Below are 21,862 nucleotides of genomic sequence, written 5' to 3' on the forward strand. Positions count from 1 at the left end.
ACTGTGTCTAGAAAAAGTCTTAAAAGCAAAATGTTAACACACAACCCTCTTGAACACACAATATATGAAAGCCTTATTTTTCTATCTCCTGGGACTTAATTCTTTTAGAAGGCAGAAAAAGGAGGACTGCCAGTGGTATAAAAGTGTTCTAAAATGTGATGGTTTTGTGAATGTGTGTATTCCCCAGCCCTTTAAATTGGTGGTGCTAGGCTTTCAACCAGAGACCTCCTGCATTCAGAGCACATGCTATGCCACTGAGCCGTGTCCCCCCCCCCCCACGGACTCTGCAGCCAGGGCACCCCCTCTTCTTGTTTGTGAAGGCATGTACATATGTTAGTCACAATCCACACCCGCCTGTAGTTTATTGAGAAATACAGCATTTTAATGCATCCCCTCCCCCCAAAACCTTGATCCAATTTAAAAATGTTAGCCTTGTAAAGACATACCGTATATGCCCCTCTCTGCCCAGTGGTATAGGCAGACAGCAGCTTGAAAACACATCCAGCCATACTGATGCCTACAGTGACTGGCTCGTGTGTGTTGCAGTGTAGCCGGGAGCAGGCTACTTTGCTGCATCGTAAGCTAGCCATATGTACGCAGCCTTGGTCTTTCCCCTCAATTCATGATTCATGTCATAGCGTTAAGCAGTTTTCCATGTCTGTGTCCATTCTCTCCCCTGCTTCTGACTACCTAGTGTGGCAGAACTGAGAATATTCAGAGGAACTCTCCTCTTCTCAGTGGGGATCTCCCCCAGATTGTATGAATTGCTTCTCTGTTTGTCCACCACCAACCATGCACCCATTTATGTTGCATTCTCCAGCCTAATGTCAAACGTTATCCTTTCTTCATGTCCAAGCTTCTGACAGGTCCTTGGGGAGCCGCCTGTCCAAGATGAAAGTTCAAGAGTCCACCTACCGGACCCGGTTGGAGGAGATCACGGAGACTGCCAACAGGTTGCTGTCTTTGGGTGGTCAGTACCAGAGCCAGGCAGAAAATGCCAGGAAGCTTGTTGCAAGAGCTCGCTTGGATTTGGAGCAGAGCAAGGCAAAGATGGGAAGCATGGCAAGTATCTGCGTTCTGAAATACTGCCTTGTGCATTATTGTCATTTGCTAGTGAAATGCCTAGCAAAGGGTGTGTGGTGCAATGTCTCATATGTCTATGGGACACGCTGCATACCCCTTTTGAATTCCTACCAGTGCTGCTCTGGCCTGCCCAATGCCAAGGGTTTGGAGACAGAGAGAAGAAATTACAGAGAATGAGTAAAAACACTTTGAGATGCACTGTTTTGTGACTGGTGGAGCTGAGAGGCTTTTAGCTCTCTGGTGGGCCCTGAGGGTGGAAAGCCTAAGAACCCATGGGCTATAGTGTAATTATAGTGTAATTATGCTGAGCTGTGGAACACAGCATAGGATCCTCTGCTTCTTGGAAGCACACATTGATATTTCTCCCTCCCCCATGCAGATTATTCCATCTTTAGACCTCCCTGGAGGGTCAAACCAATTTCTAATCCTGGCACAAGAAGCCATGAAGTTGGCAAACAGGTGAGTTGATAATAATCTTCACTAGGCTGCTCCTAACATACTTTCTGTCACTGGGCTTTGTGTTGAAAATATCAACACCTAACATTTTTAAAAAGGAGCAGTAATTTTATAACAGCGAAGTGCAGATATGGTTACTAACTTGCCTTGCCTTTAGACAAGGAAAGTACTCCAATTTCCAGGGGTCTCCTGTGAAGGTAGTTTTAGGGTCCTTGTAGCTGCTAGTTCATTCCCACTGGTGATGGCTCTTGAATGCCAGACCTTGACTTTCTGATGGAAGTGTCATTGTTTTAACATATGTTAATCAGCAACTGCCAATTTCTATGACCACAGCACACATAGGACATGAGCCTGTTTCAGACATAAGAAAACAAACTACAGTTTCCCAGGTTATGTGTCACAGGAAATGGTGGTTTGTTTAAGACTGGAAGCAAAAGCGTGCAAGCATGAAAGAGAAGAAGGGGAGGGAAGAGGGAGTGTGCAAAGCCAAAGCTTCCTGTCGTTTACATAGTAGGAAACATAGGTAGCTGCAGTTGTGAAGAGGATTTGGGAAGCTGATTTCACACACACAACTCTGCTTGTGGGTCTTGGGATCCAAGCCCTTGCAACCCTGCTCCTGGGATTGAGCAGGCTATAAAAACGTCTCCAAGTAGCTAACTATAATGCTGTATCATGTTACTTAGGTTAGAGACAAGGTGGGGTGCTGGCTGTGAATCATCCTCTCCCCCCTTTCCCAGATGTTCTCTTTTTGCCTTCTAGGCACATGCAGCTGGCAGATACTATTGAGCTAGCAGCCAGGGCAGCGGCAGAAGCCTCAGAGCAGGCACTGGGATTGCTGCAGTCATCTGCGAGTGGAGGAGACATCCTGGTGAACTCTGTGCCAGGGCTCCACAAAAGGTATGTCCAACTGTGCTGCTTTGAATGCTTTTTCAGTGCAGGGAATGTTCCCTTTCTCTTCTCGGTTGACTTCACGTCCCATCATCATTATTTCATGATATTATTATTATGATTGCTAAAAGCATTCTGAAATAGGACTGGAGCTGTTCCTGGGATAAGGAAAAACCAGGTCATTTAATATGGATAATAAGCTTCCTGTACCTCTTTTAATTCTCCGTGGTTCTCCAAAAAGGAGCGCATGAGAAAATCTGGATTGAGGGTGAAAGTTAATGGAGAATTAATAATGGTACAGGAAGTGTACTGCTGACATTAAGTGACAGTATTGATGAGGGCTTAAGCATTTCCTAGTCCATTGTTCTCTGACTGGGGTGCAATTCTTACCATAAATTGACCATTGTTGTCAGTAACATATAAGGGACAAGAGGATTTAAATGACAAGCTTGGAAAGTCCCCAATTCCCGGCTTGATTAAGATCCAAAAGGGGAATCCCAACAGGAAAAATGCTTAGTAGATTAAGAAAAGCACTTACGTGAAAAGAATAGGCGAAACAAAGAAAACATTGGAGACAAGGGAGCAAGAGGTTAGTTAACAGGGGCTCCAAATCCTGTTTGGTGCGTGTGATGCAGATGTAATGCAATTCCAAATTCAGAGCTGCTTACCACAATAATGTTCATCACAAGGTGCAAAATATGTTTACTACCAGGATGCATGTCTTAAAATAAAGGCCCACAAGATTGCAGATGGGAGTTGGAGCCTGGCAACGTCTGCAAGGCCACATGTTCCCCACCCCTGACACAGAGACAGATGGCATCCCTCTGAGGGAGGCCTCTCTTCATGATGATTGAGCTACCAGGTGTCAGGCAGGTTCAGCATGAAGGATGCCTATCACTGCACATCTGCTGAGCCCATGCCCAACTCCCAAGCAGTCTTCCCCAAACTGGTGCCCTCTGGAGGGCATCACCTCTGCTTGGTTGCTTTCACTTCTTTTTTTATGCATATATTTTATTTTGATTACATATTCCATATTACAAATACATATACATATTGCATATTCAAAAGAAAACTAGAGAAAAGAGGAAAAAAGCAAAACATAAAAAGCAAAATAAAAATAAAAAACAAACATTTTCAGTTATACATCTTTACACCCTTAGGCTCGTCTCCCTGATTTGTAACTTGACTTCCCGCCTCCCTTAAATGGTTCCTAATAATTCATTACTTCTTGATATCTGTTCAGTTAATAAGTCTGTGGAGAGCATTCTAATTGCCAGTGGGATTTTAATCTACACTAAGCCAAGCGAAGCCCTGGGAACCTATTTTTTTCATGTAATTTATGAAAACATTCATAGGCTGCTTTCACTTCCTGTTCACCTCCTCTGAGTGAGAAAACAGTGATAAGTGTGAGGGGCAGGAACCAGGATAGAGAGGGCAGGTGAATGGGCAGGGGTAGCAACAGATGAGGGGCTGCTTTTGGAGGCAGCTTGCCCAAGCCCCTCCTTGCCCCCACACACCTGGATCTGGTGAAAAGTGGCTAGGTGAGAAGAGGTTTTCCCTTCATCTTGACTGATTCCCAGGCTCAGCATTGGCCTTTTTCTCTGTCAGAGTAAATGGCAGCGATTGACTTTTATGGGAGAAAGTTCTGTAGTGTGGTTGGTGAAACTATAATGGTGAAGCTTCTGGGGAGCCCAGCTTTAATTGGGACTCAAGTTTGCTCTTTCCATATATGCTGTGCCCTGCCCAGATTTCTGCTTCTTACAGATGCTGAAATGTGAGGGAATGTTATGGACAGGCTTTTATAGAAAGAATATGACCATGAGGCATGATTATGAGCTCCCCATGGGACATATTACTGGTTATTTTGTGTGAACTAAGGGTACTGTGTTCGTTATCAACCTTTTATATGCTGTTAAGCTGAATATAGCAGGGTATTAGAACCCTCCTTTCCCAGGAAAAAAAACTCCAAGAAAATGTGATGGAAATTTTCAGAGTTGGCAAAAACTAACAAACTAGATCTGATCAAGTCAACTGAATAATTCATGTCACAGAAAACCGGGTGTTTAAGACTGATGTTAAAACACGTCCCTTATTTTTATTATAATAACATATCATTTCATTTACTATACTTTTCATAATAATATATAATTATAGTAACACTTGCTATTTATATAGTGTGTTTTTAATATTCAAAGCTCCTCACAGACATATTTTTCGATAATTCTTTACAACAACTTTGCAAGGAGCTGAGGCATTTGAGGCCACTTTGTGAATTCATGACCGAGTTGAGATTTGAACCAAGTGATTTGTGCTGAATTATGAGGAAGAATAAACTATCAGATGCAGAAAAGACTCAAGTAGTATCTCACAATGGACTAACCTTGCATTGCACAAGAGTCTCTCCTTTGAACAGCAAAAGAGATCATGGAGGTTCCCCTCTGGCCTAGTGGGGCTCTCAGAATTAGAAGGCAGTCAGTGACGGGCTCCTGGCCCCCATGTGCGTCAGGAGAGCAGATAAATGCACCCCACCCCCTTCCACCCTGCCCCCATTCTGTCCTTTTTGTGACGCATTGAGTGACATTTTGGGGTCACTTCCGGGTTCGGCGCATGCATGTTCACAGCTCTTTTGGATACACGTTAATCAGTCATTGCCTGTCCTGGTTTATGAGAATCACAACATGCTTGGATGTCTTGGCCACAAATAATCATGGGAGATAGGAGAGCCCAAAAGCAGAATCACTTCCCTTTCCTGGGCTGCATTCATACATTAACTTGGTGATGTGGTATACCCCTTGGAAAAAAGGAGTTTCACACTCCTAGGCTCAAAAGTTATCTTCCCATTTCAGATATGATGAGGTAAAGTTGCTCTCAAGCAAACTGGAGGCTGATGCTGGCAAAGCTGCATCTGATGCTGGCAGGGTCTACCAGAGTAGTCAGATGGTGCTTGACTCTCTGGCTCGCTTACCAAAGGTCGACACAAGCTTCTTTCAGGTGAGGGGTGTGTGCGTGTGTGTGTGTGCGTGTGCGCTCTCTCTCTCTCTCTCTCAACAACATGTGACCCTTCAGATGTTGGACTCCAACTCCCATCAGCCCCAGGCTGTGTGGCCAGTGATCAGGGATGATGGCAGCTGTAGTGCTAACAACACTGGAAGGGCCACCAGTTCCCCATCCCTTATTTCGTCAACAGTTGTTTGCACTTCTTAGATATGGGCGGTCTTGCTAGAGGTGGAGAGAGGCCGCTTTTTGTGACAGCTGTGAAGGGCTCTGAACCAAGTGATGCTTTTCTCAGGAGGAAGCCGGTCAGCTCCGGAAGAAAGTAGATTCTTTAACTGGCTTAGCGGGAATGTACATTGCAGAATACAAGCAGCTCCAAGGCAACACGGAGCGTTGGGAGGAAGAGATCAAAGAGCTCTTGCAAAAAGGACAGAACGACAGACTGGTAAAGTACATCCATATTGGGTAAAGGGCTCTGGGATCCCTGAAATCTTTAATCCATTCCTAGCCATTTATGGGTTTCTAGGCAAGTGTTATGGGCATGTTTTTTACGGCATGTCTATTTCACTTAAGGAATAGAAACAAACTAGTTTTTAATTAGTGTCCTTGAATTCTCCAATAGAGGGCATTTTTATAGATCTGGGAGTGGGGCTGTATTTTCATGCTATTTATTTTGTTGGCTTGTTGCAGGTGTCTGTCCAACTGCTGTCTCGTGCCAACCTTGCCAAGAGTAAAGCTCAGCAGGCACTGAGTGCTGGCAATGCCACATTTGATGAAGTGGACAGCATCTTGAAGAATCTCAAGGGTGAGTTGCTTGACAACTGCTGGGTCTAGACCATTTGCAGGTGTGTTGTGGTGGCGGGTTTTCTGAGTAATGGGTGGCGAGTTCATTGAGGAGGAGGCCAGAAGAAGCAATGACATCCATGTCCAGAGTTCAACATAAATAAAATTGTGTTCTAAATGAACACAATATACTATCTGAAGCCCAGGCAGCTTTTCGTGAGAACCATTCAACAACAGACCACTGTCTAATGCTATCCTTCCTAGCCGAGAAGTATACCAGGCCTCTACAGGGTAAACTCTTCGTGGCCTTCTTGGATCTGAAATCAGCGTTTGACTCCGTTCCCAGATCCCAGCTATGGTCCAAATTAAGTCTGATTTTGCAGGACAAACGACTTCTCTTTCTCATAAAAGCCCTGTACAATGGAACCAAACTGCAGGTCCGATGCGGTCGACAGGGACAGCTATCGAACAGCATCAAGATGACTAGGGGGGTGAGACAGGGTTGTATTTTGGCCCCCACATTGTTTTGTCTATTCTTAAATGACCTAGAAGAGAACTTAATGGACCCAGATGGACACATTCCAAAAATAGGAATGAGAAGGACCCCCTTGTTGTTATATGCTGATGACACGGCCATCATCTCACGTTCCAGACGTGAATTATCTGTTGAGAAAATTTTCTGATTACTGTTCTGGAAATGGTTTATCCATTAATTATGAAAAATCTAAAATTTTAGTCTTCGAAAGAAGATTCTCCCGGTCTAAATGGGTGCTGGATGGCCATAACCTTGAACAGATAAAATACTTCAGTTATCTAGGGCTCACATTCCATCATACAGGATCTTGGAAGCACCATTGGCAAACCTCCCTTCAAAAGGTGGAGATTACAAAGCTAGCCATACTCAGATTCTTCTTCACAAAGGGCGGCAAATATGTTCCAGCAGCCTTAAGGGTTTTCAATGCAAAGCCCGTTTCCCAACTCCTGTATGCAGCAAATTTCTGGCATAATGGGGACCTGCCAAAGCTAGATGGCTTTCAGGCAAAATTTCTACGATCTCTGCTGCAGGTACCTAACTGCGTCTCCAACTCTGTACTTCTGTTAGAAGCTGGTGAATGCCCAATTTCAACTAAAGCGTGGTGGGCTGCCCTAAAACATTGGCTCAGGATTTCAGTGTTTAATCTAGGGAAGGGTTTGTACCAACACCTGACCAATGAGGAATTTGTCAGCAAATGGCAGAAAACCATGGCTAAAAAAGCCACCTCTATTGGTCTGTCTCCCCCCCAACTGTATTACCTGGGTTATGAAGGTGCCCAAAAGATTTTAAAGCAAAGATTATGGGATAATGCACACAGTGACTTGCGATCTCGATCACACGCAGTCTGTAGTTTGCTGGCAGTAGGAGTACAATATGGGCATGTCTTTAAGTTAACATCATACATTAAAAACCTGACAGTACCAAACTACCGAAGGCTTTTCACCAAAGCCAGACTAAATGTCTTTCCCTCTGCAGTGTTGGATGGCAGGTTGAGAGGAGTTCCCTACCAGGACAGACTTTGCTCATGTGCTCAAGACATCGATTCCATAAAACATATTTTGTTGCATTGTGCAAAATATGAGCAGGCCAGGGCTGAACTGATACTACCCTTGCTGGTACCTTTCCCAGGAAAATCAGAGGCTCACTATGTCAGGTTCCTACTGGAAGACCGGACAAATGCTAGAACGTTAGCAGTGGCAAAGTTTTTATCGGTGGTTGCAAGAATAAATGAGCCCTATATTCTAAACAAAATGCTTGTTTAACCTGGAGGTAGGCTGTATGAATTGTGTATTGATTTGTAATTACAGTGGTGCCCCGCAAGACGAATGCCTCGCAAGACGGAAAACCCGCTAGACGAAAGGGTTTTCCGTTTTTGAGTTGCTTCGCAGGACGAATTTCCCTATGGGCTTGCTTCGCAAGACGAAAATGTCTTGCGAGTCTAGAGATTTTTTTTTCGCTTTTCCCCCCCTTTATCTAATCTGCTAAGCCTTTAATAGCCTTTAATAGCCTTTTAGCAGCTAATCCGCTAAGCCTTTAAGCCTTTAATAGCCGCTAAACCGCTAATAGTGCTAATCTGTTAAGCCGCTAATAGGGTTGCTTCGCAAGACGAAAAAACCGCTAGACGAAGACTCTCGCGGAACGGATTAATTTCGTCTTGCGAGGCACCACTGTATTTGTTGGGTCTCTGGACCGTAATAAAGATTGATGATGATGAAATTTGCATCAAAACGGTTTTGCATGTAAATAGTGTAAACAAAGAGAATCCAATGGTTTTTCCCCTTCATTTTGGCAGTTTGGTTCTTTTGGAAAAGGCTGGTGTAGTGTCAGATAGCGAAGTATAGGCAGTCAAGGGGCAGCTAGGTTCTATAGGTAGGAGAACTTGGTCAGAAGCGGATTTAGGGGAGTGTGACCAGGCTGCCAAGAGGGCAGCACAACAATGACGAACAATGGAAGGTGAGCGGCAGAGGGGCCGGATTTTGGCACCACATAGGACACCACTGAAGTTTTAAAGCCCAAAGTCTGCCACTGACTTGGTTAGAGGCCATGAAGGTGAGACTTCCAATATAAAGATGTGACACACTGATCTTCTTTTGCTGTCTGTTCCTGCACATTTTCAAATTCATGATTTGGAATTTCTTCCCTGAGATAATGTGGCTTCCCCAAATCTACTCTGGATGGTTGAGAGAACCCCCAGAACTGTGGAGGGTGGGGGAGGAGAGAGGAAATTGTTCCATATGGCAAGCATTGACAGAACAATCATCGTAGTGCAACATTGAATTTCACCCATGAAAAGCTGTTTTATTTCAGTAGTAAATGTGAGGCTGATTGTTGATTGTTAACAGATTTAAGGAAACTTTTAATCTGCTGCAGCTTGCTGCCCTTAAATGTTGAAGTTGGATTTTAATTTTAGATTTAATTGCAGATTTTTTCAGAGGCTTCATGGGTTTTGTTTGGGTCTTTTTTATTTTTTGTAAGCTGCCCTGAAGGTCCTTGGGCCATTTGCAAGGTGTAAATATAATGAATAAACTCCAGGGTAGGGATGAGGGAGATATTTGATTTTGTTTGCATTTTAATGAAAAGCCACTTAATTCTTACTTCTCAAACCAGTACACAGACTGAAACTCAGCAATTCCCCCAAAATTGCACTTGTTTGAATTTTGCAATGCAGTTCTGCAACCAACCACTGTGTGCAAAAATGAGTAAGCAAAGTGTTGATTCAAGTGCATATATTTGTGAAAATAACATACAAAAATGCTTTTCAAAAATACTAAAAAAAGTTTATTAGGAGAAATTGTCCTAAAAGGCTGGTGAATGTTCACAAGGATTTGCAAATTGCTGTGGAAATGTGGAGAGCTGAGTTTAAGATTGGAAAAATGAGAAACTAAAATTGACAAATTTGCCCCATCCCTATTAGAGGGTCACCTGCACTAAATCACAGAAGAAGAGGGTCTCATTGGCCACATAGTCTAATCCCAAATTTGATGCAGGAATTTCAGAGCTAGAGCATCCCCCAGAGTTGGCTGCCCGGCCTCTGCTTGAAAAGCCTCCATGTTCTCTGCCTTGCCCTGTTCTTGCTCCCTAATTCTCTGCCTGGTACTTTAACCATAAACTATTGGAAGCTGGTCAGTACCCAGCTCAGTACTTTTGGCCAGACTTCTCCTCTCTGCACTAATACGGCTCCTTATTCAGTTGGGTTCCCTCCCACCCTTTCTGCTTGCAGGGTTCGATCTTCAAGTAGGGAACAAGCGAAAAGAAGCTGAAGATGCCATGCAAAGGCTCCCGTTCATCAGCAACATGGTCACCAGAGCCAGTGAAAAGACAAGCACCGCAGAAGCAGCCCTGGGCACTGCAGCTACAGAAGCAGAGGCAGCCCTGAGAATGGCTGGGGAAGCAAAGGAGATTGTGGGGGACATCGACCAGGTATGGGGGGGGGGCTGAAAGTATGTTAGTGCCAGAGAACTACAGTGAGGATATAGGGGTGGGATCAAGGATACCTGGCTGGCAGCAGCCTGGTTCGGAATTGTTCATTCAGACTTGTATCCAACGTTTGCTGGAAGCTCAGGTTGGATAAAAGGTAAAGGTAAAGGGGCCCCTGACCATTAGGTCCAATCGTGACCGACTCTGGGGTTGCGGCGCTCATCTTGCTTTACTGGCCGAGGGAGCTGGCGTACAGCTTCCGGGTCATGTGGCCAGCATGACTCTGGCAAACCAGAGCAGCGCATGGAAACGCCATTTACCTTCCCGCTGGAGCGGTACCTATTTATCTACTTGCACTTTGACGTGCTGTCGAACTGCTAGGTTGGATAACATATTGTTATTCAAAACTACGTAAACTAAAATGCAGGGAGATATGCTGTGCATAGGGTTGCCACATGTCCAGAGTCTCCCGGACATACCTGGAATACTGCAGTCAGCAGCAGTGTCCTTATGGAAATCGGAAAAATGTCTGGGAAAATTTGGACGTATGGTAGCCCATTTCCCATAAAAATAGCTCAACAATTTTTCTGTCTGGATTTAACTTTTTGAAATATGGCAACCCTAGCTGTACACCATGGCATTTCCACAGCACTTGGAGAATTCAAATTGCTACATGTACACTGTTATGTAGTAATTCTTACAACATCCCTGTGAGGTAGGTTACTATGATGGGGACCAGCTAGTCAGTTGCTGGCAGAGGACTTGTGAACAGAGGACTTCTCCTTAGCTGTAGCCCAGCTAGAGGTGGTTTGCAGGAGCTTGACCCTGATACTCTGTAGCATTATTATTGTTACTACTACTCAATACGTCTCAATACAATTTACAGAGAAGTAAAATATAAACATTACACAGACTACAACAGGGTGAGCCAATGTGGTGCTTTCTATATGTTTTTGGACTGCCAATCCTATCATCCCTGACCAAGCTAGCTGGAGCTGATGGAAGGAGCCACATGGCTACATCTGCACCAGAATGTAATGAAATGTGATCACACATGACATGCCCCTCATTCCCCAGTACTGGTTGTATACACAGACACCTGTGGTCTTTTACCATCTACCTAATGCAGTTGCTCATTGTTTCTGCACCTCAAGCCACCAAGGCTTTTCCTTCACCTGCCCGTAACTCCTGTCTTAGTCTTCATTGCATTGCCACTGATTCTGACCTTATAATTGTGCTGTTGGCTGACTTTGTTTTGCAGGAGATAGGAAGGCTGGCCATGGAAGCAAACAGGACAGCAGATGGAGTATTAGTCCTGGAGAAAGGAATCATTTCTTTGCGGGATGAGGCTAGACGTGTGGAGAGCGAGTTACAGAGGAAGGAGCTGGAGGTTGGCATGGATACAACCAGAGCTCAGGAAGTGAGTGTGCAGCTTTTGCCTTTTTATTAAAAGGGGTTTTAAAGGAACCTCCTGAGGGAGGAAAGCCGGCTAATAATGCGTTTGATTGTTGCGGCTTCTTCAGGTTGGTCAGGCGTCACAGGGTGCCCGGGCGGATGCCAGTGATGCTGGGAGCACAGTCCAAGAAGTCCTCCGTGCCTTGGATGATGTTTTGCGCATGATGGGTAAGAAGCAGTTCTATTTCCTGTTAAGTCTGGAAACATTATTCCAGCACAGAATCGTAGAGTTGGAAGAAATAAGCAGGAACCAGTTAGAGTAGGTGGGAGCAAATGTTTGTTGGTGCAGCTGAATATTACGGGCAGGCTTAAACATTAGCAGAATTTTAATAACACTTGCAGTGTAACAATTACTATGGACAATATGGAGAGATTCAAAATATAGATCATGAAATAATATGCAGCTGAAAATGTTAACAATGGAGGGAATGTTAGGAAGTCTGGAGATTCAAATAAATCTCTAAAGGTGTACATGTACTTGGTATTGTTATAACTTTAGGTTTGTAAAATCAAATAAAAATTATTGTTTTTTAAAAAAGACCATTAAGGGCAGACTTGTTCACTTTTGCAGGCCATTTTGGTTCTAGTGAGAAGGGATCAAAAAGAAATAAAGGTGGCATTCATATGCTATGTCACACTTTCTTCAATATCTCTGCTGAAGTTCTGATGATACACAAAAATAATCAATTTATTGGTGAAAGGTAGTTGACTAAAAAATATTTACTCTATTGATAGCTTAATCATATGAGATTGATTGATTGAAATATATAGTATAGTGGTACCTTGGTTCTTGAATGGCTTAGTTGTCAAACAAATTGGCTCCCAAACGCCACAAACCTGGAAATAAGTGTTCCGGTTTGTGGACCTTTTTCAGAAGCTGAACATCCAATGCTGCTTCCGCTTGAGTGCAGGAAACTCCTGCAGCCAATCAGAAGCCTTGGTTTTCAAATGGTTTCGGGAGTCGAACGGACTTGCCAGAACAGATTAAGTTCGAGAACCAAGGTACCACTGTACTTAAGGATTAGCTGGGCACTGAGAGCCTAGATTGAGGCACCACATGCAACTGTCCCACAATGAAAATCCCTGTAGTGTCGGGTCCTGTACAGATGCCCCCCCTGTCGCAGAGAGAAATCTAGAGGCCGCTACATAGGATGAAGAAGTCTAAAACACAACTGGACAAAACATTATGGGTTCAAATAAAGACATAAAATTTAACTGATAGCTTTTTATTCCCCTTGTATGATGAAACCATGGGATCTGTGAACTACACATCATGAGAGAGTCCCTAACCCAGTGGTGGTCTTGAAACACTAACGAGAGGCCAGGCTGTATGTGGGGAGAATAGGGAAGCAGGAGACTGGAGTGCTGAATCCCTGTTGATCCTCTACCCTCTCCACATTCACATTATCTTGGCAAATGTGGGATTGCAAACATACGTTTGCTGTGGGAACATATTTCTGTGCCCTAGGAGTGGCCTAATATTTTTCCACATACCAGCTGCTCTTCAACATGTGCAGCATTTTGCGGTGTGTCAAAGCATATTGTGGTTTTAACTCGTTACCAATGTTAGGACTTCAGATCCAAGATCTTTTCATTTCTAACACATTACATGCACCAGGACCAGTTCATGAAGCTGCAGGACTGAATACTGTTGTGTGCTAAATTGCACTCTTTTGAGGCTGCTGGTTCATGCAAAGTCCTTAATCAGACCTAGCTTATTTCAGTTATAAGAATCACACCCATGATCACACACCTGTGACATAGCAGTTAACACAGTCCCCTCAGGTAAGTATGAATTTGCATGGGAGGAGTTATGCATACCTGTCCTGTCTGACACCCAGGTATCACACACAGAGCCTTTTGAAGGGCATTGTATGCAGAGCTCAACGTCTGCAGAAGGAACTGCCATGTAACATTGGCAGTGTGTGCACTGGACTCTGCGCACGTGTGCCAAATTAAGATATCCCATCCAGGCTGTGTGGATGTAAAGTGGGGCAAGCACATGTAGTAGGTGGAGTCATAACGTTCTCAAATTGCATAGAGGCGCCACACAGCACTTGGACAGGGGACATCCAGTTACCTATGGGGAAAATGCAGGTGCTTGTGGAGAAGTTGCTTAGCATCATTTAGCTTGTATATTTCTGTAAAGCTAATGCACTGTTGCCAGCAAGTGAGGAGCAGAGTGGAATGCAAATGTCACTAAATAAATAAGATTGTATCAAGTTTTTTAAACAACATTAGTCATCACAAATTGCAGTCTGTTAGAAATTTTATGAGCATAAAATTACCGAATTAAACATCACAGGGTAGCTCATGGACTAGATTTATAAATAGCTTGGGTGACTGATAGGGAAATTCCTATCATAAATTTTACCACTCATACTACACGATTGCCATCACAATAAATTTAAGCCTTTTGGAGAAGCTTTGATTGGATTTTCTTGGCTGCAACTGCAAACAGAGAGACAGTATGGGTTATGAATTTCTCGCAATTTGATGACAACATTGTTTGTTGTCTACGGTTGCATATTTATTTACTACAAGAAGACTGTTTTTGTTGATTAAACAAATAACGGTCTACAATTCAAAATCTATCCACAAATGCAAAATCACAGATTGCTTAGTATCATTAAAAATGTTCCACATACAATGGAGAACATTGTTTGGAAACTTACCTTAATGAAAGCCTTTCTAAGATCTTCTAATTTAGGGTCAGTTTTCAGCAAGGGGTAGCAGAGAATCCAGGGTTATTGACCACTTCTGAATCACGATGTGCACCTATTAAATAAAGCTGATGATCTTCTTCTTCTAGAATCCGGGATCCATAAGTGAATAAATAACATTCCAGTGGCAGTTTTATCAATGGACAATAGGCTTAATTACTGTAACTGATTGTGTCAAACTGGGATTTGTGAATGAAGCTGGAATTAAGTGAATGCTTCTCTGATCCCTAAATTGGCTACTTCCCGGTCATTCTCTGGAAACTTACACAGCATCTCTGCATTACCTGTTGGTTGGATCACCTCCCTTCAGAGGAAACTGTCTATTGCATCCCTCCAGGAATCATTGCTCTGGATGTGCCTTCTTCCAACCAGGGGTCATACTCTGAACAGTTTCTCACACAGAGTCCTCTGAAGGTGTAGAAGGTACCTGCTGCCTTCAGCCTCTAAAAGTCAGTGTTTTGAAGGTAGAGTGAACCTGCCTCTAAATTTAATTCAGACAAAAGTGGGCTTTGGCTATCAGAAGTTTAGGCAACACTATTATAAAGTCTTGGGTTTGTGGATTATGGGACAGCTCCTTCAACAACCAACTAGATTGAGGGATGCTTGCTCAGAAGGTTTTGCTATTGAGTTCTCCTTTTATTTTACCTCCTCGTATAGACCAACCTGAGTTTGTGGATGAGCAAGGTGTGATCATGCTTGAAACGAACCTAAGTAAAGTCAGAACAAGAAACAACCAGTTGAAAGAACTGATGGCGCAACTGGAGGAAACAGCCAGGCGTCAGAAACTTCGGATTCAGACACTGGAATGGAGCATTACTGAGATCCTTGATGATATCAAGAACCTGGAGGAAATCCGCGATAGTCTTCCCCCAAGTTGCTACAACATACCACCCATTGAGAAACCCTGAAGCCTTTGGAAGCTGGGACAGAAGACTTCCGTGTCCTCTGCCAGATCTCAGATACACAAAGCATCAGAGTTAGGCAAACGGTTTTGAGTGCTTCAAAAAATCCAAGCCTCTCAGGATTCAAAAAGCCACATGTGACTGCTGAATAGATCTTTTTTAAGTTCCGTTCATCAGGCTGGAAGAGCAGGTGCATCATTCTGGTTTATGTTGCAGCTGTTCCACTTTGGTGCATCAAGCATGGAGATATAAAGTTTATCCTAGTTGTCCCACTCCTGGGAAGCAAGAGGGAAACCTGCAGGCTGCACGATAAAGCAGCTGAATTTAAAGAAACTGGTGTGCTGAGAGACATGATTATTGCTGAATATATTAGGAGAAGGTATGTGCCCTGGGTTAGTGTGTGGCTGCAGTGCAAAGCTCGGAGCCAGCAGCTGAATCTGAACTCCCTACTATGTGTCCACCATCCTAGCCTTCCTTTCTCCCAGCCTGATCTAATGTAATAAGATGGAAGTTAAACCCAGCTAAATTAACTTATGCTACATTAAAACCTTTTTATTACCATGAATTACTCTTAACTCTCACTCTCCCACTTAGAATCTCGCAGGCTGCTTTTCCTTCTGAAAATCTTTCTTAGCATCTAATGTTTCTTAACCTCAAGGATTGGATAAGTGTGGGTCACTGAAAGCTTGCATAGGCCTAAAACTGGTTCAGTAGCATTGCCTCACCACAGGAATTCTGGGAAATCAGTGATATCAAACAGCATATTCTCAATACTCTAATCAAACTACAGTTCCCAGAGTCCCTCAGAGTGGGGGGGCAGGGGAAGCCTTGAGAATTATTTGTAGAAAATAAATATAGGTTTGTAGAAGCCTGTGGCAGCAATGGTGATTTAATATGTTCTTGCTTCATTTCTCCTCCCTTTTTTTACAATGAAAATGGGGGTGTCTCTGGTAGATTATCTACAACAAGCTCAAGAGTGTTTGGTTAACCTCATGTGGCTATATAGTGAGAACCACTTACCTGGCCTTAGGTTATAGCTTAGTAAAATTGCCTAGCAGTGCAAGCCTATATATACTCATAAGAAAGTCCCACTGAATGCAATAGAACTTACCCCCAGGTAACTGGGTCTAAGATGGCAGCCTAAGCTTCTTGTTTTGAATCACCATCACAGTCAAAGGAGGGAGAGACTTTCTTGTGGGAGACAGACAAAATCCCTCTGGATAATTCTGTTGGTGTCCATTTTATAACTCTGTTTTACGTTATCGTTCAAGGCTGTAGTTGGAAAAAGAAACATGACCTATGCCCTTGCTTCAAACAGTACTTCATACACGTGTATAATGGTGCTAAATATCAAGTATTCTGTTGTGGTTGGGTGAAAAGGGCAAAATAAATAATGAATCCCCATGGTTTGAGAAGGCTGCTTATTTCCTTAATTGTGTTTCTCATTCTGGAAACCTCTCCCCCCCCCCCCCCGTACAGTGTGAACATTTTAGTGGAGGCGAAATCGACTTTAACTTTGGATAAAGGTAGTTGCAGCATGCCCCAGCGACTGAGGGATCCTGGTCAATGCCTTGATTCTGTGATCATCCCTCAACCATTCTACCATTGCTACCTAGTGATTAGTCCTGGCATCAGCCTGGCCAGCTTCTTTGCTCAGTCCACAAAACAGATGAAAGACAGTACCTTGTAGTTGCCAGACAACCATGATTCACTTTCAGTCCAGAAGAGGTTGAAGCTTCTCTTCTTGCTTTTTACACACAAAGGCCCTGCTCTAGCAACTGCTCTCCCACCGGAGTTTGAAATCAGCTTCTGATGCTACATGGGAGAGTTCTTGTGCTACAGAAATAAAAGTACAATAAAAACCCAGGTGCACATGGAAGTCTTACTGGATACTTCTCTGGATTAGGACTAATCTGCCTTTCCCTGTTCACCAGACCTTTCACATGGGATTCTGTGCTGCAAATAATCCTGTTTGTCACTGGGAGAGGCAGCAGCAGATGGTGTCAGCATGCTACTTTAACAACATATAACCAGCCATCTATCAACCTTTGCTACAACAAATGAAGCAAGAACGGCAGAATTCTATTTTAATATAATTGCTAAGTGAAAATAAAATAAGGTTGTTAAACTGTGCTTGTTTCCAGCAAACTATTCTATAAAGTCCCATTAACTAGTTGCTATGCTGCAAACCACAGAAATTTACCTAGTAAACGGAAACAGTAGTGAAGGTCAACACAAATTTCATTAGTGTAATTTTCTTTTTATTACATCCTTTTAAACATTTTGTTTTGTTTTTGGCCATGACCATTTTAGCAACAATGACCTAACTCTAGCATATTCAAATCTTTTTTTTTCCTTTTAAAACTTTTTTTTAAACAAAGCAAATTTTACGGTTTAAAATTGCAAGTAATGTAAAACAGTCACCTTCCCTCCCTCTCCCCCCCAATCCCCACCCTGCAATGAAAACCCACTCCTTTGATGTGTGGGTCAAAGCCTGACACTTTTGCCAACTCTTTCCAAACCAATCCCATCAGCATCATCCAGATTTATGCTCCGCCCTGCTCTCTCTCCCCCTCCCCCCTAACCATAAGCATAACTGAGCACATGAAGGCAAAGATAAGACAAATAAGACATTATATACATCATCTGAACCACAATGCTATGTTCCTAAGGCATGCTGTCCTAAACTGGATGAAACAGGAAAGTGGCCGAATAACCCATCTTTTGTTCCAGAGTATGGAGAATTCATCCCTCTATTTTCTTTGCTAACCTCATTTTTTTAATCCTCCCCACAAAAGTGTCCTTCAAAACTTTTTGGAAGGCCACAATTTCTGCCTTTCACTCTCTCACACACAGAGACATATACAGACTGTCAGATACGTTCTTGGCTTTGCACTCTGCAGCTTAGCATTGAGATGTATCGTGGGTTCCAGCAAGAGGTTGTGGCTGCTCTCAAAACGGAGGCATGTGAAAGAGAGAGTGCTTTGGAAATAGTAGTTGGTAACGCGGAACAGGACAGCAATAGCTACTTCTCTAGAGTCATGTAGGATTTCTAAGCCTTCTGTGAGTAGAAAAATTCTCATCAAAGAGACGGTCTCTTCTGTACATCTGCCTGTGACAGCAGTGAGTGTCTAAGGGGTAGTGAATGCTTTGGGGTGTGGTCCTATAATGCCAGGTTGCGACACAAATCTCATCCTGTGTGCCACTATCCTCTCTGGTTGCCAAATGCTTTTAGGGGTAGCAGCTGCCTAAGAACGTGCAACAGAAAATGAGGGAGGTATTTAGGGTGGAATCCCCATGCCCCATTCACTCACATTTTACGAGTCCACATGACATCTTCCATTTATAACCCTTCTTTGTTTTCTGTGTTTCCTTCATCTTTTTTTCTAATAGCAGAAAGTTTTATCTTCTTGAAAAGGGTTGTGCAAGCCTCACATACATGGATGCCCTTAGCACTATTCTTATCCTCTTTTTAAAAAAATGATATGTGGTTTTGATGCGGGCAGTGACATATTGAGCAAGCATGTTTATCATTCATGATAACCTTTGTGGTGGGCACCATTTTATAAATCAGACAGTATTTTTCATCAATATTTAAAATAGCACTAAAATGCTTTTCTGGATATATAATATTAAAATAGTAGCAAAATACTGCTTAAATTAAAAAAATGTTTTAGTACTCTAACAATAAATTACTAAAGGAAAAGAAGACAGAAACCTTTCCACTCATCACCACAAGGACTTTCCCCCCTGATTCAACACTTTCAATACAAAGGAAACATTAAATACTTGGTTATTTGACATTTTGTTAGTAATAATGGACAATCACACTCAAACAAGTAAGTGCTTAGTACTAAATAAATGACTCTTTGTTTAAAACAACAACAACTGGATTTCCCCCCTCTCAAATAACTGCACAGTTATTTGGACCTTCTTCCTCATCCAGAGCAGCTATGTCACACAGCAGAACAAACAAAAGAAAAGCGAAATATCCCCAATAGTGTGGAAAGACAATTACAATTCTGGTTGTAGTTTGCAGTAGCACTCAAGACACCAACGTGGAAGCAGCCAGAGATTCTAAATACTGATTTTTCCAGAGACACACCCTGTATTCAGTGCAGATGGTCACCTCTAAGTCCAGTGAGAAACATGTAGCCAAGCAAGAGCTCAGAATGAAGTCCAGCCAAGAATAGCTGATCTACGCTTGTAGAAATCTCACATGGAACAGCCTTGCTGAGGCTATACCACTCTAGAGTCGCTGATGGAGGATCACACAGGCGAATACTTCCCCAGATCAAGCAAATACACACAACCCCTCAGGCATTTGACACATTTCTCTATCCTCTAACTCTGTTTAGTGGGGCCAAGTGAGGAAGCGCAACTCATGGTTTTGTTGTGATACATTATTTCTTCCTCTCTGACAGACATTCACTGATTCCTCTCACTAGCTATAATACAATTCCTCTCGCTAGCTATAAAACAATAACAACTGGCTACCTGTTTTGAGAACTAAATGGAGTGCAGCTGCTGGCATTTCCTTGAGGGGAGGGCATTGCCTGAGTGAGTGTGGAACTAACTGCAGCTGCCCCACAAGGCTGAAAGAGGCAGGCATGTTGACAGAGGGAAACAGCTGCGAATGAACGAGCCTGAACTAATCACACTAGCAAGGGTGCAGTGGACACCACAAGTGATGAAAAGCCAAATGAGTTTCTGCAGAAAATTAAACACTTTAAACCAAGAGGACACAGCCAATCTAGGACAAATGATTGAAGGCATTCCATGAGCAAGCAAGGTGGGTTACTTACTTGCAGCATCCCAGGCAGGTGTGCTCTGTGTCGCTACTCTACTCTAGGGAGTGCTCCTTTTTAAAAAGGGATTAAAGCACAACAGGAAACCCATTTAAATCCCCTGCCCTTAGAAACAAGCATCTATTTACAAAGGGAAATTCTGCCTCCCTGCCATTCTTTCATCCTTTCCCCAGCAATTCCCCTCCTTCAGATAACACAATCCAGAATTTGGGCAGTTTCTTTTCTTCTTCAAGCTAAATCTTCCATGCTTGACCTAAAAAGTCTGGGCTTTGTACCAAGTGGGTCAGAATCTCCTTCTGCCAACCACATTCTAATTTGAATGGATCACAGCAATTTTTTAGAAAGCCAAAAATAGAGGGAGAGGAAAAAAACCCTGCATTAAAAATAAAAAGGCCCACTGAAATTTATTTAGCTGATGTATTATGAAAATACCTTCCTGGCTTCCAAGGTGTGCTAGAAAGGTATGCAATGTTCCATCCCCTACTAATGCATGCTGGGAAGGTAGACACCAAAGCTGTCCCCCTGAGGCACGTGGCATCTGATCCTCTCCTCCACTTTCTCTCCTAACTAGAAGGGGGAAGATTACTCGATGGAGTGTGCACTCGGCTGGTTGTTGTATGCAGCACTTCCCGGCATTTGGTAGTGGTGGTGGGACATCAGAGTGAAACAGGCAGATGCACACAAGAGGCAATGAGAAAGAAATGAGAGAGTGAGAAAGAGAGAATTGTGATGAGCAACCATAGGAGAGTGGAGTAATAGGGCTGCCATGGTGCAACTCCGAGGCAGCTTTAGCCAGAGGCATTCAGGTACAGCTGACTCTTGAGGATGTAATCAATGACTGGCTGACACAAGTAATCCACCACATGACCATCACCATGCTGAAGAGCCAGTCTGTGGGAGAAACAGAAGCAGAGGGAGGCGGTCAGTTCAGAAGATGGACAGCTGCACAGGCTAACCTGCCTATTTGGTAGGATGGAGCATAGTTCCTGAGGCTGGGGGCTTGCAGACTTTGCCGGTGGGACCACTAATGTGGGGAATGGGACTGGAGGAGTGGTAGGTAGGAGAGAAAGCAGATCTGTCCCCTTATCTCAGCCACCCTGCTTATGATATCCAAGGTGTCTCTTGAACTAACCCCAGACAGATGTCTTCCACTGAACAGAAAAGGAAAGGGGAGTTTTCAAGGCCCATTTTCTTTTCTTTACACAAATAAGAGCTGGTCTATACAAACAGTTCCAAGGTGAAACTGCATTCGAACACGCAGTCCAACACTATGCAATCTTAAGTCTCAGAACAGTTTAAAAAACGGTCTGCTAAGATTTCTTTGACACTCATGGAAATAAACAAGGAAAAGTCAGATAATATTCTACCACTAGAGTTCTGACAAATTATTTCATTTGCCCGTGCCATTGAAAGGGCTGTAGAGTTCTGCAAAAATTACCATGCTGGATTTCTCAACAGAACTTTCAATTCTTTAATCTGCTAATTGGTTTGGCTGCATATTCTAGGGCAGTTAAGGTTGCAAACTGAAGAGCATGACTTTTCTCTTCATGGCTCCACAGCCTCTCCTACCCGGATAGTGTCACCCACTCTCCTGCTTTGCCTGCTGGAGCAAACAGAGCTCCTGTGGGTTTGCAGCAAGCTAGAGAGGGGGTGAGGATAGGATTGTAAGAAGAGCAAAGTGAAGAAGGTTAAAAAATCTCAGGTTAAAGAATCACAATCTCAGGGTTATATAAGCCTGGTCAAACTGGTCTGTCATGATTTGCTCTGAATCTGTGTGAAGCTTCATACACCATTGCAGCTAACAAAATATGGGACATG

General features: G+C 43.3%; 2 protein-coding genes across 2 annotated transcripts in view; one reads left to right on the forward strand and one right to left on the reverse strand.

Moving 5' to 3' along the window:
* LAMC2 (laminin subunit gamma 2) overlaps positions 1-16,640 on the forward strand; it is a 44,200-nt gene extending 27,560 nt beyond the window's left edge. Inside the window, exons 14-23 of the mRNA XM_081012061.1 lie at positions 857-1,062; positions 1,463-1,542; positions 2,299-2,436; positions 5,274-5,418; positions 5,717-5,866; positions 6,112-6,226; positions 9,960-10,159; positions 11,418-11,576; positions 11,680-11,779; positions 14,992-16,640. Coding sequence (XP_080868187.1) covers positions 857-1,062; positions 1,463-1,542; positions 2,299-2,436; positions 5,274-5,418; positions 5,717-5,866; positions 6,112-6,226; positions 9,960-10,159; positions 11,418-11,576; positions 11,680-11,779; positions 14,992-15,242 — 1,544 coding nt within the window. The 3' untranslated portion in view covers positions 15,243-16,640. The remainder of the gene's footprint in view (positions 1-856; positions 1,063-1,462; positions 1,543-2,298; positions 2,437-5,273; positions 5,419-5,716; positions 5,867-6,111; positions 6,227-9,959; positions 10,160-11,417; positions 11,577-11,679; positions 11,780-14,991) is intronic.
* A 1,955-nt stretch (positions 16,641-18,595) lies between these two features.
* The window catches only part of NMNAT2 (nicotinamide nucleotide adenylyltransferase 2), a 65,872-nt gene continuing 62,605 nt past the window's right edge, over positions 18,596-21,862 (reverse strand). The window contains exon 11 of the mRNA XM_081012308.1: positions 18,596-20,935. Coding sequence (XP_080868434.1) covers positions 20,833-20,935 — 103 coding nt within the window. The 3' untranslated portion in view covers positions 18,596-20,832. The remainder of the gene's footprint in view (positions 20,936-21,862) is intronic.

Source organism: Podarcis pityusensis, assembly GCF_964106645.2.
Source record: "Podarcis pityusensis genome assembly, chromosome: 6".
In the NCBI taxonomy this organism is placed as follows: domain Eukaryota; kingdom Metazoa; phylum Chordata; class Lepidosauria; order Squamata; family Lacertidae; genus Podarcis; species Podarcis pityusensis.